The sequence below is a fragment of the Aspergillus pseudotamarii genome (assembly GCF_009193445.1).
Source record: "Aspergillus pseudotamarii strain CBS 117625 unplaced genomic scaffold BDV38scaffold_1, whole genome shotgun sequence".
Classification (NCBI taxonomy): Eukaryota; Fungi; Ascomycota; class Eurotiomycetes; order Eurotiales; family Aspergillaceae; genus Aspergillus; species Aspergillus pseudotamarii.
In genome coordinates this window covers 624,937-638,978 of record NW_022475015.1, presented here as the reverse complement: position 1 = coordinate 638,978, position 14,042 = coordinate 624,937, and the positions used below count along the sequence as shown (strand labels likewise).

The 14,042-nt window shown below is 49.8% G+C and overlaps 4 protein-coding genes across 4 annotated transcripts; 1 reads left to right on the top strand and 3 right to left on the bottom strand.

Moving 5' to 3' along the window:
• The first annotated feature begins 614 nt into the window (after positions 1-614).
• BDV38DRAFT_2149 (threonine/serine exporter family protein) lies at positions 615-3,451 on the top strand. Its single transcript, XM_032052685.1, has one exon. The coding sequence runs from the start codon at positions 710-712 to the stop codon at positions 3,149-3,151; it is 2,442 nt and encodes an 813-aa protein (XP_031919788.1). The 5' UTR covers positions 615-709; the 3' UTR covers positions 3,152-3,451.
• A 299-nt stretch (positions 3,452-3,750) lies between these two features.
• BDV38DRAFT_266882 (uncharacterized protein) lies at positions 3,751-5,348 on the bottom strand (the record flags this gene model as incomplete). The annotated part of the gene is made up of 2 exons (XM_032056488.1): positions 3,751-5,261; positions 5,312-5,348. The coding sequence occupies 2 exons, from the start codon at positions 5,346-5,348 to the stop codon at positions 3,751-3,753; spliced, it is 1,548 nt and encodes a 515-aa protein (XP_031919787.1).
• BDV38DRAFT_2151 (uncharacterized protein) lies at positions 5,337-7,269 on the bottom strand. The gene has a single exon (XM_032052691.1). The coding sequence runs from the start codon at positions 7,153-7,155 to the stop codon at positions 5,788-5,790; it is 1,368 nt and encodes a 455-aa protein (XP_031919786.1). The 5' UTR covers positions 7,156-7,269; the 3' UTR covers positions 5,337-5,787.
• Positions 7,270-8,929: 1,660 nt separating this feature from the next.
• On the bottom strand, positions 8,930-11,313 carry BDV38DRAFT_266880 (anoctamin family protein; the record flags this gene model as incomplete). The annotated part of the gene is made up of 4 exons (XM_032056487.1): positions 8,930-10,594; positions 10,649-10,943; positions 10,999-11,152; positions 11,220-11,313. 4 exons carry the CDS (start codon positions 11,311-11,313, stop codon positions 8,930-8,932), a joined length of 2,208 nt encoding a protein of 735 aa, XP_031919785.1.
• Between the last annotated feature and the right edge of the window lie 2,729 nt (positions 11,314-14,042).

Below are 14,042 nucleotides of genomic sequence, written 5' to 3'. Positions count from 1 at the left end.
TCCAACTGAGTGCTCGACTCTACAGCATAGTTGCATACTACAAAATGAGCAATAAATTCCAAGTAAAAAGGTGCTGAGATGATCTTTAGAGCAATCACTTAGTAACGCTCAAGTGGGTGTGATAACGTCTACAGGTCGTATATATCTTTGAAAACTCCGAAGTTGCTCAAGGACCCACATACTGTCTGTTTGCGTCATAGACTCTTCTCCCAATGCAACGTCCAGGGAGTTCCACACCAGCTGTCCACTCCGATAAGGCTGCTAGTGGTACTTTCTGGTGGTGTTATCGCGCGCTGATCCCTATATGACGTTGATCTACCCATGGTAGGACCTGTTCTGGTTTTCCACGCTGCAACCTGGACTACTCCTTTTCTATTCTTGGACGTGCGTCCAGTAGAAGTTTTCTGTTTTCCCATTGTTTCCATATTATTGATTCTATTGCTCCTAGAGTGACTAATGCTGTTGTGACCCTGGGTCATTGTAAAGTTTATTCGACATCCCATTATCTTCCTCGCCATGTGGTTTTGCTGATTTTTATGCCTCACTCGTATCTGGATATAAACAACATCACCCTATGCGAACCTGGATGCTTTCATATACACTCGGGACGCCATACAAAGCCCATTTATTCATCGTGCAGAGCTAAAGCCTTTACATTCCTCGTCTTCGGTCACAGGTTCTTCATACCACCTCCAAACAGCCCACCCCAATGCCCGAAGACCGCCGCGACAGTGAAGCGAGCCAGAGTTCATTAATCAGCTACCGGAGCGTCGAGGATCAAAGTCCAGACACACCTGGGCAAGGAACACCTGAGCAGCATGTCGAGACACAAGAGACCAATACACAGGACGTCAGCCCGACCAGCGTGTCGCCATCTCGCCATCGGGTCCATTTCGGGACAGACCTGAGATACGAGTATGGCGATGTCGACACGGAATCAGAGGACTCACCCGACGCATCACCGCGTCAAACTCATCATCGCCCGGCGCACGGGTCTGTAGATATCACCGAGGCACGGCCGAGGAAACGATCCATTTATCTCGGCCAGCCTCGCGGGACAGATAGTGTGGATTTTGAAAAAGAGTCACTCGCTCATCCTTCTGACCCCGGTACTACCAATGGCTCGCTTCTAAGCCGGCTTAATGAGCTCAGACATGTGGCGACAAAGAAAGTGAGAGAGTTCGCGACTCAGCTTGGGCGCCCACCATCTGATGAAAAGGATGTGCGTGTAATGCAGTATCGTCCTGATTCGGCGGCAGGTAGCGAGCTCACGCTTTCAGAGAAGGGGTATGACCATGACAGATCCAGTTCTGCGGCCCATCGTCTTGTTCGGGAAATGTCCCAGGATCAAATGGCGTATCATCGTCCCAGACATAATAAACACTATCCGCACAAGACTCCGGATTACTGGGGTAGTCCTGCCGATGCGTGGAATGGGGCGGTGATAAGAGGCCGTGGCAGTACTGGGGGTGTGTTATCCCAGCTTCTGAAACTTAATGGAGCCCTGGATCATACGCATATAGGCGCACCGTCAACGAGTAGTCAATCTCCCCGAGAGATGGGGACGCCTCTCAGTGGGAGCGCATCTGGGGCAGCTACGCCACGGAAGATGAAATGGTATAAAAAGCCGCCGAATATGTCGCCTAATGCTCTGGCTACCGCCTCGACGAATGTCAGTGGAGCGAGCACGCCGGTTTCGAGTGAAGTGCTCACGGCTGCCTCGAAACGGCGCAGCAAACATTCGCCCGGGAATATGAGGCTCGAGGATGAGATACAAATTACCCTGCACATTGCACAGATTATTGCGCGCGAGAGGTATATCATGCAGCTGTGCAAGGCACTCATGGTCTTTGGTGCCCCCACGCATCGATTAGAGGAGTATATGCAGATGACCGCGAAGGTCCTCCAAGTCGATAGCCAATACCTCTACGTGCCCGGCTGCATGATAATGTCCTTCGACGATCCCGCAACACGAACCGCGGAAGTCAAACTCGTCCGCGTTTCGCAAGGCGTCGACCTAGGGCGCCTTTCCGAGACTCACGACATCTACAAAAACGTCATCCACGACGTTATCGGAATCGAAGAAGCCACCCAAGAATTAGAAGACATCATGAAACGAAAACCCCGGTACAATAAACTAATCATCGTGCTCGTCTGCGGTCTAGCCACCGCCATGGTCGGTCCATTCGCCTTCGGCGCCAGACCTATCGACATGCCCATCATCTTCTTCAACGGTTGTCTGCTCGGCATCATGCAACATGTCATCGCCCCACGCTCAGTGCTCTACTCCAACGTCTTCGAAGTAACAGCCGCCGTGCTAACCTCATTCATTGCGCGCGCTATCGGCAGCATAGCAACCACCATCCACGGCAAACCACACCAATACCTCTTCTGCTTCTCCGCCATCGCCCAATCCTCCATCGCCCTCATCCTCCCCGGCTACACAGTCCTCTGCAGCAGTCTAGAACTGCAATCTCACAAGATAGTCCCCGGCTCCATCCGCATGGTCTATGCAATCATCTACTCCCTCTTCCTAGGCTACGGCGTCACAGTCGGAACCACCATTTACGGCCTGATCGACCGCACCGCAACATCTAACACAACCTGCCCGAACATCCTGGGCTTCAGAAACCCCTACGTCGCCCGATTTCCCTTCGTCATCGCCTTCTCCATCTGTCTCCTGATCATCAACCAGGGGAAATGGAAACAGGGCCCGGTGATGGTCATCATCTCCTTCACCGGCTATGTAACAAATTACTTCGTCACCAAACGTCTCGGGACAAATACGCAGGTTGCCAACACTGTCGGCGCATTTGCTATAGGTGTTATGGGGAACCTATACAGTCGGCTTTGGCACGGCCATGCAGCCACCGCTATCTTACCGGGGATATTTGTCCTCGTTCCGTCTGGGCTTGCGGCGTCTGGGTCGTTGATTGCGGGGGTTGAGTCGGCAGATGCTATTCGGTCGAATATCAGCCGCAATGGTAGTCATGGGGATACAAGCTCTGCTGGAGTGGGACAGCAGAAGTCCGTGCAGGATTTGGGGTTCGGGATGGTGCAGGTTGCGATTGGGATTACGGTGGGATTGTTTGTGGCTGCTTTGGTGGTTTATCCGTTGGGGAAGAGGAGGAGTGGCTTGTTTAGTTTCTAGCTTGGTTGCTTTTCGTAGGGTTGGCTAGGCTGGCTACTATAGAACAGAACAGATCTGGATATATTTGGGATCCACTGCCAAAATGAATAACACCAACAAAGGAAAATAATTTTGTGGGAACTTGGAGAAGGATCATGATTAGGATAGGATCACTTACACAGCATCTAAATGAGACCGAGAGCGAGCCTGTAGAACAACAGAACACAACTGGTATCGACAAATTATGGTCAGCTTGTCTCCTAGTTTGCCCCTATGTTGCCGAACATGTATTCGGCGTTTGTTTTAGCTCTTACCACAAATTCTTTGCATTTCATTAACGATTGGCCAATGCCGGTGTATGCACAGGGACAATCGCGTTATCCCTTGGGGACCCCCAACCCAACAACAGCGGAACTCATTCCATGAACGCGATGACTGTATTACCATTGATTGGATGCTAAGGCACATGGCACAGAATGACACCCCAGCCGCTCGTTGATACGATTGCAGGGGTTCATACGTTTCTTGGTCGATAGTTTTGTGATCTTTTTGCAATTCACCCAGATAGTCAACGTAACCTATCTCTTCAATGCAATCAATACTACCAAATTCATCGCGTACTAGGTTGTATTTTCCAGGCCATAAGCCAAGCCAGAAAACGCGCCGTTGAAAAGAATCGTGTGATCAATGAGACAAGGTGGAATGGGCCGGAGATTCCTCACAAGTCGTAGCTCTGGTCGTAAATGGGAGGGTTTGAGAAGTCGCAATTGAAGCAACTGTTCAGCACATCCCACTTTGACCGGGTGCCCTTCTCTTCGTCGTCGACAACTGGTTCTGTTTATCCGACCGGGTTTAAGTGTCGTACAGGTCCTATTTTTGTAACAATCAAAGCAAACGTAATTACTGTCCAATGGTTGGTTTCCCAGACCGACACACCCCAGGTGTTGCCAGGAATGGCATTTAGAACAACAGATACCCTGCTCTTCCAAGTCACCACGCTTACCACAGCACGGTATAGAAGACTTGAAGGTTTGCACGACGATATCTTTGATCTGGGGAATCGAGGCATAGTAGCATTCCTCGGCCACAAAGGAAGCCTGTGAAAATGCTACAGCATCTCGCGGTTCCAATGCATAGAGCAGTCTTTGAAGCATTTCTGGTGGTATATTATACTCCCACGTCTCTCTATAGGCGTGATACTTTATCCGGCGGTCTGATGTTAGAACCCGGACAAGCGCACGAAAGCCGGGCGAGCATTGGTTTGCCGACGCATTTGTCAATAAGGCTAGGCTTTTGGAAGTCATGATAGTGCCTTGGAGCAACTCCACGAAAGCCACCTGAAATGGTGAGATAAGGATCAAGTGGACGTCATTGCATTCATACTCGAGATTGTCAATGTATGATTTGGCTTTCATAATAGCTCCACTTATCATAGCCTTAGATCCGATGTCTTCATGCAATACTATAAGGTAACCATGGAACCAGTAAATGTCTGCCTTGGGGTACCTCCAAGAGGGAACAGACGAGAAGGAGATTGGAAGTTCCACGTGCCCAAGGTCGGAATTTGGGGATACTTCAAGATCCCAAGCAGCAAGACGTAGAAGGGCTATACATAGCAATTTGAAGACCGGGGAACTACATCTCCATGTCAAGGGGTCATCAATATAGAAGCGCCAAAGAAAGACAAAGTCGGTAAACAATAGCTCCTGTAACTCGTTCATAGGAGTAGGGATGCCAAAGTCGAAAGTAAGCATCTCAGAATCTAGTGGTTCATAGTGGGACCCATGGACCACGCTAGTACCATCTCCGACCAAGTACTCAGGCCGTGGGAGGGGATGGTTGATGGAGAGGCTGAAATCATCTTCATGGAATCTAGCTAGGTCGATTCGTATCGCTGTAGGTACCAAGATACCGTCGGGCTCTCCCCATAGCGAGATTATGAAAACACCTGCAACGTGGTCGATAGTGTAGACATAATCTAAATTTGAATGAATCGGACTGGGGCAGGGAGATAGCACCCACCCCTTCAGATCAAAGGGCTTATCAAGTACTTCTTTAACTGTTCGCCATATCCGTTTATCATCCGGATGGCTTATCAGTGCCCGAGGATGATAGGAGCGGTACCATTTTCCTGGAATGGGTGGGCGTTAGTGAATCTGAGAGATATCTGGTCTTACTGACCATGGATGTGTAAATTCCACAGTCCTCTACAACCCATATCGGTGATGAGTACGGAGTACTAGTACTAGTAGTAGCAGTAGTAGCTAGACTGTTTGCGCAGGCTCTTTGATGTTAATTGATTGCTTTGGGTTGACAAAGAGTGGGGCGGAGTCCGGCACCGGACTTACTACTTATCCGTGCGTACTTTGAGAGTCGTCCGATGGATGGAGGCCTGAGGCATCCCGTTTTGTACCCTATGGGTACAAAGAGAATAGCAACATACAGAGTTCTCCATGAGCATGATTTACTACACCTTACTCATGAAGCAGTGAAATTCAATAAAATTGTCCCATAGAGGAGCATCTCTATTCATTAAGGTAACCACATTAATATCTATGCTTGCAGATCTACTGCCTCATGTGCCGGCACAGAGTGTCCCAATCGATGTCCCCATCCAACAAATGCGATGAACATAATAGTATACAGGACGTGCTACATTACTGACTCTCCCTGGAGAGCATCGACCCCATCATCTCTAACAGATACCGTTCCCGATAGAGCAGCACCCTCCGTCCATCCCCTTGGAGAAACTGACGACAAAGATCGCGCAGTTGCGTTTGCAATTGGGCTGGGATGCGGAGGAGGTGGTCAGGAGAGACCGTGATCTCGGTGTGTTCCGAAGAGGAAGAGGGGTCACGGAACACGGCGTCGCGGACGTCGGAAGGAACGGATTTATCGCGTGCGAGCCAGTCGCAGAGGGAATCGAAGAGGTCATTCGTGATCATGAATTGCACAAGCGAGTCCAGACTCGTCCAGTCGAGGGCCTCGCTCGGCGAGGGGAGGGCACCCAGTGCGTTATACAGGGTTACCGTAGAGGCCAGACTATCCAGTAGCGGTCCGTCTTTTTCTTCGTCGCGGATTTCTTGCGTCTCGCGGATGAGGATGCCCCGTTGATCGTAGTCGCGGACGATCGGGCGGTCGTAGCCCAGCTGGGTTCGCCAGAACCGGTTGCATAACAACTGCAAAACCATGCAGGGCGCTAGCACCACGTATCCCCACCACATCTTGGCTGTGACCATGGAGGCGGCACCGGCGATGAGACCGGTGAGTCCGGAAACGACGGCGTGCCATTTGAATTTGTTGAACCGGAGGTGGAGACGGTCGCGGAACGATGAGAGGGCCGGGGTGCGTGCACAGAGTCTATTGTAGCGGTGGAATCGTCGGGCAAGGTAGACGGACCAGACCGCGTTGACGACGCCGAACTCTGCGGCGAAGGAGTTCCCCACGAACCCCGACAGGAGGTTACTGGCGTTGAAGACTTTCGGATGGGCTCCCCAAATGGCCATGATCGTACCGATACCGACGAGCAGAGCCCCAAGACCGAGGAAAACGTCCATAGCGACACGGTCAATGAGCTCTGTGCCCAATTCGCGCCAGCTAAGGCCAAGACGGCTGTCGATCAGTCGGATCAGATCCGAGTCCGGGTTGGGGGAGGCAAGATAGTCACGTTTCAACGATTGTAAGTATTGACGTTCGGCGCGGAGCAGTTTGACATTCCGCCAACTTAGAATCAAGTCGCGGAGGGCGACAATACTCATCAACAAAGCGAGTGGTCCTCCAATGGCCATCAGGATCATTGCATGTCGGGGTACGGGGATCTCATTCCACACATTAGCAGCGAAATCACCGGCATTAGCGAATTCGAGAAATCCTGTGCTCGCCAATAAACTATTCCGGTACCAGTGAGGGTGGACCAAATGCAATCGTCCGCGCCGACGGACGACAGTCACCATAGGGACGATCTTTCCCGTTTCATTCTCTTCCTGGAGAAAGAGCTCGGTTTTTGATTCGGAGAGGGGACACATTGGGCAACCGGAGGAGACTCGCTCCTCCAGAAGAGCAATTTCAAAGAGGAAGGGGGAAGAAAATAAAGTAGGGGGGAAGAGGAGGTTGTGTGAGAATGCGAGAAAGGGAGTGAGGGGAAGGGGGAACGAAAGAAGGGCGGGTAGCACCTTGTTTTAACGGAACGGGCAAAGATAAAAAAAAAATAAAATAAAATTAGAAAAAGAAAAGAAAGAGAAAAGCAAAGAAATTAATGAAAGTGGAAGGGGAACAGGGCGACTAAAAGACTGGAATGTCGGTCACGGAACTTCAGAAGAGGTGGAATGAACTGGGGAACCAGCCGAGATCTGCGATTGGTCACCTTGGATAACTGATTGACTTTTCCCTGACCTTGGCTTTGCCTTGTAGGGCTGAAAGTGGACTGCCACTAATTCCGTCTTATAACTACTCCTAGTAAGGTCCTGAAGAGCTAGAAGGATTCGACAATTCCTCTCAGTCATCCTTCCTTCGATCTTGATAGCTGGTGGCATGCCTTTGCCGCTTATCACCTTTCCCAACGCATCCCTCGACTGCATGAACAAGCATCTGCATCCATACCCATCCATACCCAATCCACGTATCAACTCTATACCGCAGGCAACATGCGAACGAGAACAGCCTACTGATGTACCTATCAGAAGCTGCGTAATCTTCGGTTGCCGAACAATCTGTGCCCCGCTTGACTTTTCAGATCCCTCACCAATCCCATGTCTCAGCCCTACCGTGGAGTTGACCCATTTCGGAGACGACCTATTTCAAGAAATGAGGGGAACTCATAACGTTCCGCATTTCCGAGGGGTCCACCCTGCCTGTCAGAGTCGTAGTTTCGTACTGAGGATACGTAGCAATGCGTGGTTGGATCTAGTGTGAGTGGTAGAACCTTCGGTGTGGTCCGTGGAATGATGTGGATGTGGGAATTTCATCTTCCCCAGTCGGGGGTGGGAAGTCCTCACACGCTCCTTTTCCGAAACCAATGCACGTGGATTCGCTAGAGGTAAAATAAAAGCCATGTGACCCATGCAGGCTGCCGTGTTACATGGGTACTAGTACATGTTGTCTGTCGGACAGAATCCTATCAGGATGAATGGACAGTACTTGTAGGGCCTTGACCGCTTGCGGATGTGACAAAATATATTTCGTCACATATTTTTGTTTCCCTCTCAAGCAATCGCTTTCCTTTCCTACTATCTTCCCACAGTTAATTGCCACTTTTTATTTTAAGATTAAGCATGACAAACTCGCAAGGGAATTGTGGATAGTAAGCAAATTGATTAACCTGTGGGGCCAATAGACTCGGTCCCAAAATTTCACGAGCATGAATTATTGAATGAATGGGTGGTTCCCCCCATTTTGCCTTATGCCGATAACGCTCATTACAGTTACTAATACGTAAAGAAACGTGTTCAATAGATCCGATGTGTATTATATAGTAGATATCGACTAATGCGATTCGCGCAGAAAACGCCGGAAGCACGTGACTCAAGGAAACGAAAACGGATAGAAGGTATGTATGAATGTACAAGAGCTTAGCTATTTGCGCATCCCTGGAACTGATAGCGCTATCGTCATCAATGAATTGGATGTCAAATCCACGGTAACTGAGGCGTGTTGCCTCGAGTACAGACATCAACACAGATCCCGCGCAGCAGGGAAGTTATCGACACCAGCGATGGTTACAGGTCAACCGTATAATGTGGAAAACGCAAGGGGGAAAAAAATTGGAATCTATCATCGAACATGGCCTGTAAAAGGTGCACTCTATGCACCCTTTTTCATTTTCTCGGACTTCTTCTCTGGCTGCACTCGATCTCCCATGCACAAGGCTTTAATCAACCGAACGCCGGCGTCCGCAGTATCTTGGGCAGGATCAGACCAGAACTTTTCCTCACTCGATGTCTCATGATGACCGGGGTGCAGGAACTCTTGAGAATTGGTTCTGACATCCGCTCCCGTGGTATAAACATTGACACGGTCTTCGAAGCGCACGCGTTGTCGACCTTTAGGAGATGTACTTCGGGTAAGTGAGTCCAGATAGTTCTTCCGAAGGGCATATCGTTTGGCGGCCTCCTTTCGAAGCGAGCCGGTGGCGATCTTCTCCACCGCCGTCCGCACAACGAAGCGGAGCCCCAGGTATGCCCATTCCGCCGCAAGAAGGATCAAGAGGAGTGTGGATAGACGCACGTCGGTCATGCCGCCACGGTACAGGTAAACGATGGCTGCGGTGGACAAAGTTCCGAGCCAAGTGAGAACTTCTAATCCTTGGAGCGACGGCCCAATGGAATCGGCTCGGATGGGAGGCGGTCGCTGGCATTCGAGACTCAACTTGAAGAAGTCTCCTCGCAGCTCCAGCCAGTTATTGAGCAGAAAGCCGAGTGGTACCAGCGGCCATGACGCGCCGAAGAGTGCTAGATACCCATACTGCACGCACATCTCTAGTGTGTCGTCATGGACGTTGTACTCGTCGGCTTCAGTCTCATTCCGGACTCTGGACAGGAAGGATGCCTCACCCGGGGCATCGTTCAACAGCTGGTCGGTTCGGTAAGAATAACGACGGCCTTGTCCGGCCGGCACATTCTTTTGTCGATAGTCGCGCCACTTCTGCATAACCACTCGTTTCACATAGGGCAGCACAATCTCCTCACCGAAGCTCATGACCTGTCCCATCACCGAGAGATAAATGACCTCTTGCTGCAACCGCGAGGGATCGATATTGACTCGGCGGGTATCGAACGCCGTGGCCAGCTTTCCAACGCGGATCACGTCGAGATATGGTAGCAGTCGGGCGCCAAATGGGACATACACAAATGCCGTGAGGATCGTGGGAAGGAAGGAGGTGATGAAGTTCATGACGAAGGTTTTTGTGGTCTGTGCAATATCATACTGGTCCTGGGTGCGATAATTTTCGTAATCGGTTAGTTTGGTGGCCATATCCGTTAAGGTATCGTTGATCCACGGAAGTGACAGGGAGAAAAGAATGGTCGGAAGGAACTCGAGGTATTCCTTGAATGGGCCTGTATAAACTTCCGAGATCAAGATTTCCATGGCGAATGCCGCCACGATCAACGACCCCAATGCGAGACTGGCAATTGAGGCAAATGGCAGCAGCAACAGCTGGCGAAGGAATTGCTTGTGCGCTGGGAAGACCCGAACGGTCTCGCCCGTCACAGAGTCGCGTACTTCTTTATCCCATACATATTGCGGGCGGTTCACCTTCAAGGCACCCACGCCCCGGACGTTCCATCGGAGGCCGAGGTCGGTCTCCCGGATTTTCCAATATTCGACGAACACGATGCACCAGAGGCAGTTGACCAGAGCGGAAGTAATGGAGTAGGGTCCGAGATAAAGCCATGTGAAGATACCCCACGCGGCGGGGAAGACCAAAAACGTCGAGTAGCATTGGATGAATGCGAAATAGTAGGCGACCTATATCCCGGCAACGTTAGCGCCAATAACCAGGAGGGGGTTGTCCGGCAATACCTTCTCTCCATACAAGGCCCGAATCGCATCCAAATCCTCTGCATCTAGTAGGAGCGTGTGGCTCCACTTGCGCAAGAGATTGGCGTTGGCGGTCGGGTCATGTAACGGAAAGGTGCTGGCCACGTTCTTCCACTGCCCTAATTGCGCGGTGACGCCCGCACCACCCAGTGCCTTGGACCAGGTGACGGCGTGGTATACGGATCGGAGTTCTTCGGCTGGCGTTTCGGAGTCGATCGCGGTGTGCTCGTCGCCGATGGGGAGTTCATGGATGATCCCATATAGCCAATCCTTCACCCTAGAGAGTATTAGAAACTGGTAAAAGCGGGGGTGGAGAGAGTAATTGGCCTTACCGAGATTTATAGACCATATTTCCCAGGTGGTCGCGGGGGACACGAATGCACAGCAACAAGGAAGCGCCATAGCCAGGGCGGACTTGCACTTGCAATTTCGCATCTTGGAGATCTTTGATGAGGGCCCGGAATTCTTCGATGGCCTTCAGCATCTCTGGAGCACAGGCAAGTTTAGCAAGAGCGAATTGATAAGATGAATGAATATTGGAAGAACGACATACCCGTGTCCTCAAACTTGTAGTGGATAACCCAATCCACCCCAAAGTTGTGGGCATCAGCCGCATCGAGTTGGCGGCTTCCCGTAAGCAGAGCCATGTCGACTGAGGGATGTTGTGCCAGAAGGTATAGTAATAAATTCATTAGAGGGGATTTATGGTGCGATGGTGAGGCGGTGAAGGGTAGTCCGCATATCCGCGGTTCGGTCAATGAAAGTTCCTGCAGAAAGGCAGGTGGAAGAAAGGGAGGGGGAAAGGGAAGGAAAGAGAAAGGCAGAGAGAGATAAACAGGTTAATCAATCAGGGTCCTTTTGGGTGCAAGGGGTGCGCCCCACGGACATTTTAAGTAATGTTGTCGATCTTACACAACATTCCTGGAAGGTATTAAATCAACATCATAATAAATAATTAATTTGTTGTATTAATAGCAGTTGTGTTCCGCTCCCTGTTGGTATCCGTGGAAGTAACGAACTGACAACCGAGGATCCGTGCCAAGCTTTCAGCCCTACAAGGCAATTGGTTCTCACGGTTGAAAGTATGGGGACCTTTTTTTTGGCCCTGTTTGCTACTGGCCAGTTGCCCTATGGCCTCGCGTATTCTGCATGGTTTCCTAGAATGGGAGCATGAGTGGATAAACCTCGGAATATTTCCCAAGGACTCGTAAGCGGCGACCATTGATTCTCTACTGTGTAGCACTACACTCCAAGGATGCATCCTGCGAAGAAACAGGAAATATCCCGACCAAAGAAAACGAAATCACTTACTTCATTCGGACGTGGCTATTATTGTCCACGCCACTGGTGCAGTGCTACCTACACAGTAATTTCTTTATATGGCAACTGAACCTCCAAGCGAATTAATTTAATTGGTATGTGGTTGCCTAGAGGGGAGCTATGGTTCTTCCCCCCAGGCGGGTTTGTCTCTACCTAAGCAACCCACATGATCGATTGTGTACCTCATAGGGGAAATCGATCCAGGCAAAATAATTTCGTCTCCACAGAGTTCGTGGCCTTTGTACTATTTCCATATATAGAAGTGCTTCATTTCAGAACAACTCCCTGGGACGAGGGGGTGTTCCATACCAGAACGGTACGATACCAGTAAAGAGTACGGAGTACGGAGTAATCGTACGTATTCTGATTGGGAATGTTGCTGCCTGCGCAAAAAAAGAAGTGCCTTACTTCTGGCGTCATTTGTCTGAATCAGGATTAGTGACCGCCCCAACTACTTTTAGCCGCCGTTAGTTTGGTGGAGTTCAATGGGGGTTCCTCTCAAAATGAGCCAATCGTTTCCCAATAGTGGAGGAATCCTTACGGCGGATCGCGGATACCTCCTCTTCGTCTGTGTTGAATTCCCATGGTGTAATGGTGTAAATTATGATTTGCGAAATAGACGCTGAATCGATTAGTGGGAGTACTGACCTGAAAAATAAAGCCAGTAATTTATTTTCCTCGATATACCATTTTTCCTCCCCAGATTCATGATAGGACGACCGCATGTTCTTAGTCAGCGGGAAGTAACGGCAGATGTGAGTCTCGAACTGTACAACCTAATTAATGTACTTAATGTATACCTTCATTTCCCTCCCCTTCATCTTTCCTTCTGCATGTGTTGGAACCCCTTCCATGAGCGTTTCAATAAATCCCCTATTGACTCTCCTATTTTCCGACACCTACTTATTGCAACCTTTGTGCCGAATAAATCCACTCGAAGTCCACATCTTTCACCGGTGATCGACCATCCCCAGACTGAGTTGGCATTGACCGAAGAGAGCTCTAGCGCCGTTGCTTTCTGACCGCCCACGTCCATCACCGCCTTTCTCTCAACTCCATCCTCTCAATGTTCTGGGACGCTTGTGAAATCATGGCTCGCCGTTTCTTCCCTGGCCAGAGTGCCGCCTTCGGCTTGAGTCTGCTACTGTTTACCTTTATGTTTTTACCCACGCTGGTCGTGTTGTTGGCGGTGATCGTCTTCTTTTTATTCTATTATCCTCGCTTGCGAAAGCCGGCCCATGAGCAGTAATCTGATACGGAGAACATAGCGAGAAATAAAAAGAAAACTAATTTCGGTATGATGCTTAATACCACGACCCTGTCGTATCATAGCGCTAACCATTCGTGCAGATCCTGACTGTACAATATATGATGCATGGCGCATGATGCATACGATTGATTCGATAATCGCTAATGGCTGAGGTTTACACGGAGTCATACGTTCTTTGTCAATTATGTACTATATCTTTCGATTGGGTTCCCATGGTCTTTACATTTCCTTATTGCCTTTCAGTTGATGCAATACCTCCAACGCTGTTTTCCTTTCAAAGCCGGCACAATGAAGATATCAAATTGTATTTCCGGAAAGGCAATTACCCTCCCAGATCGTGTTGCCCTTCCTACTCCGTACTGCTTACTGTAATTCATCTCATTGCTGTCAAATGTAGATATGCCAACTTAACTACTACGCCTTAGGCTTCCATTGGACTAACTTTCGGCATTCAATGCTTGGCTGCTTGGCTTACACTATTCTCTTGCGGCTGCAGGGTTCGAATCTCTTGGGTGTTCACACCGCCAATCAGAGCTCCTAGGATAATAACAAGGTAAAGCAAGGACTGGATATCCTCAAAGAGAATAGCCCTCGCGTCCCAGACAACTAGCGGGATATCATGGAATAGATGACGCTATATACCTTCACTATGACCCATCCGTTAAGTGCTATGTCTACCGACTTGTGCATAGAACGAGCCGAAGTCACTATGTCAACTTGGGTATTCCCGCCAAAACACGACCACCTGCCATTAGCCAACCTTATGTGTTATCCATATCGGCCGTT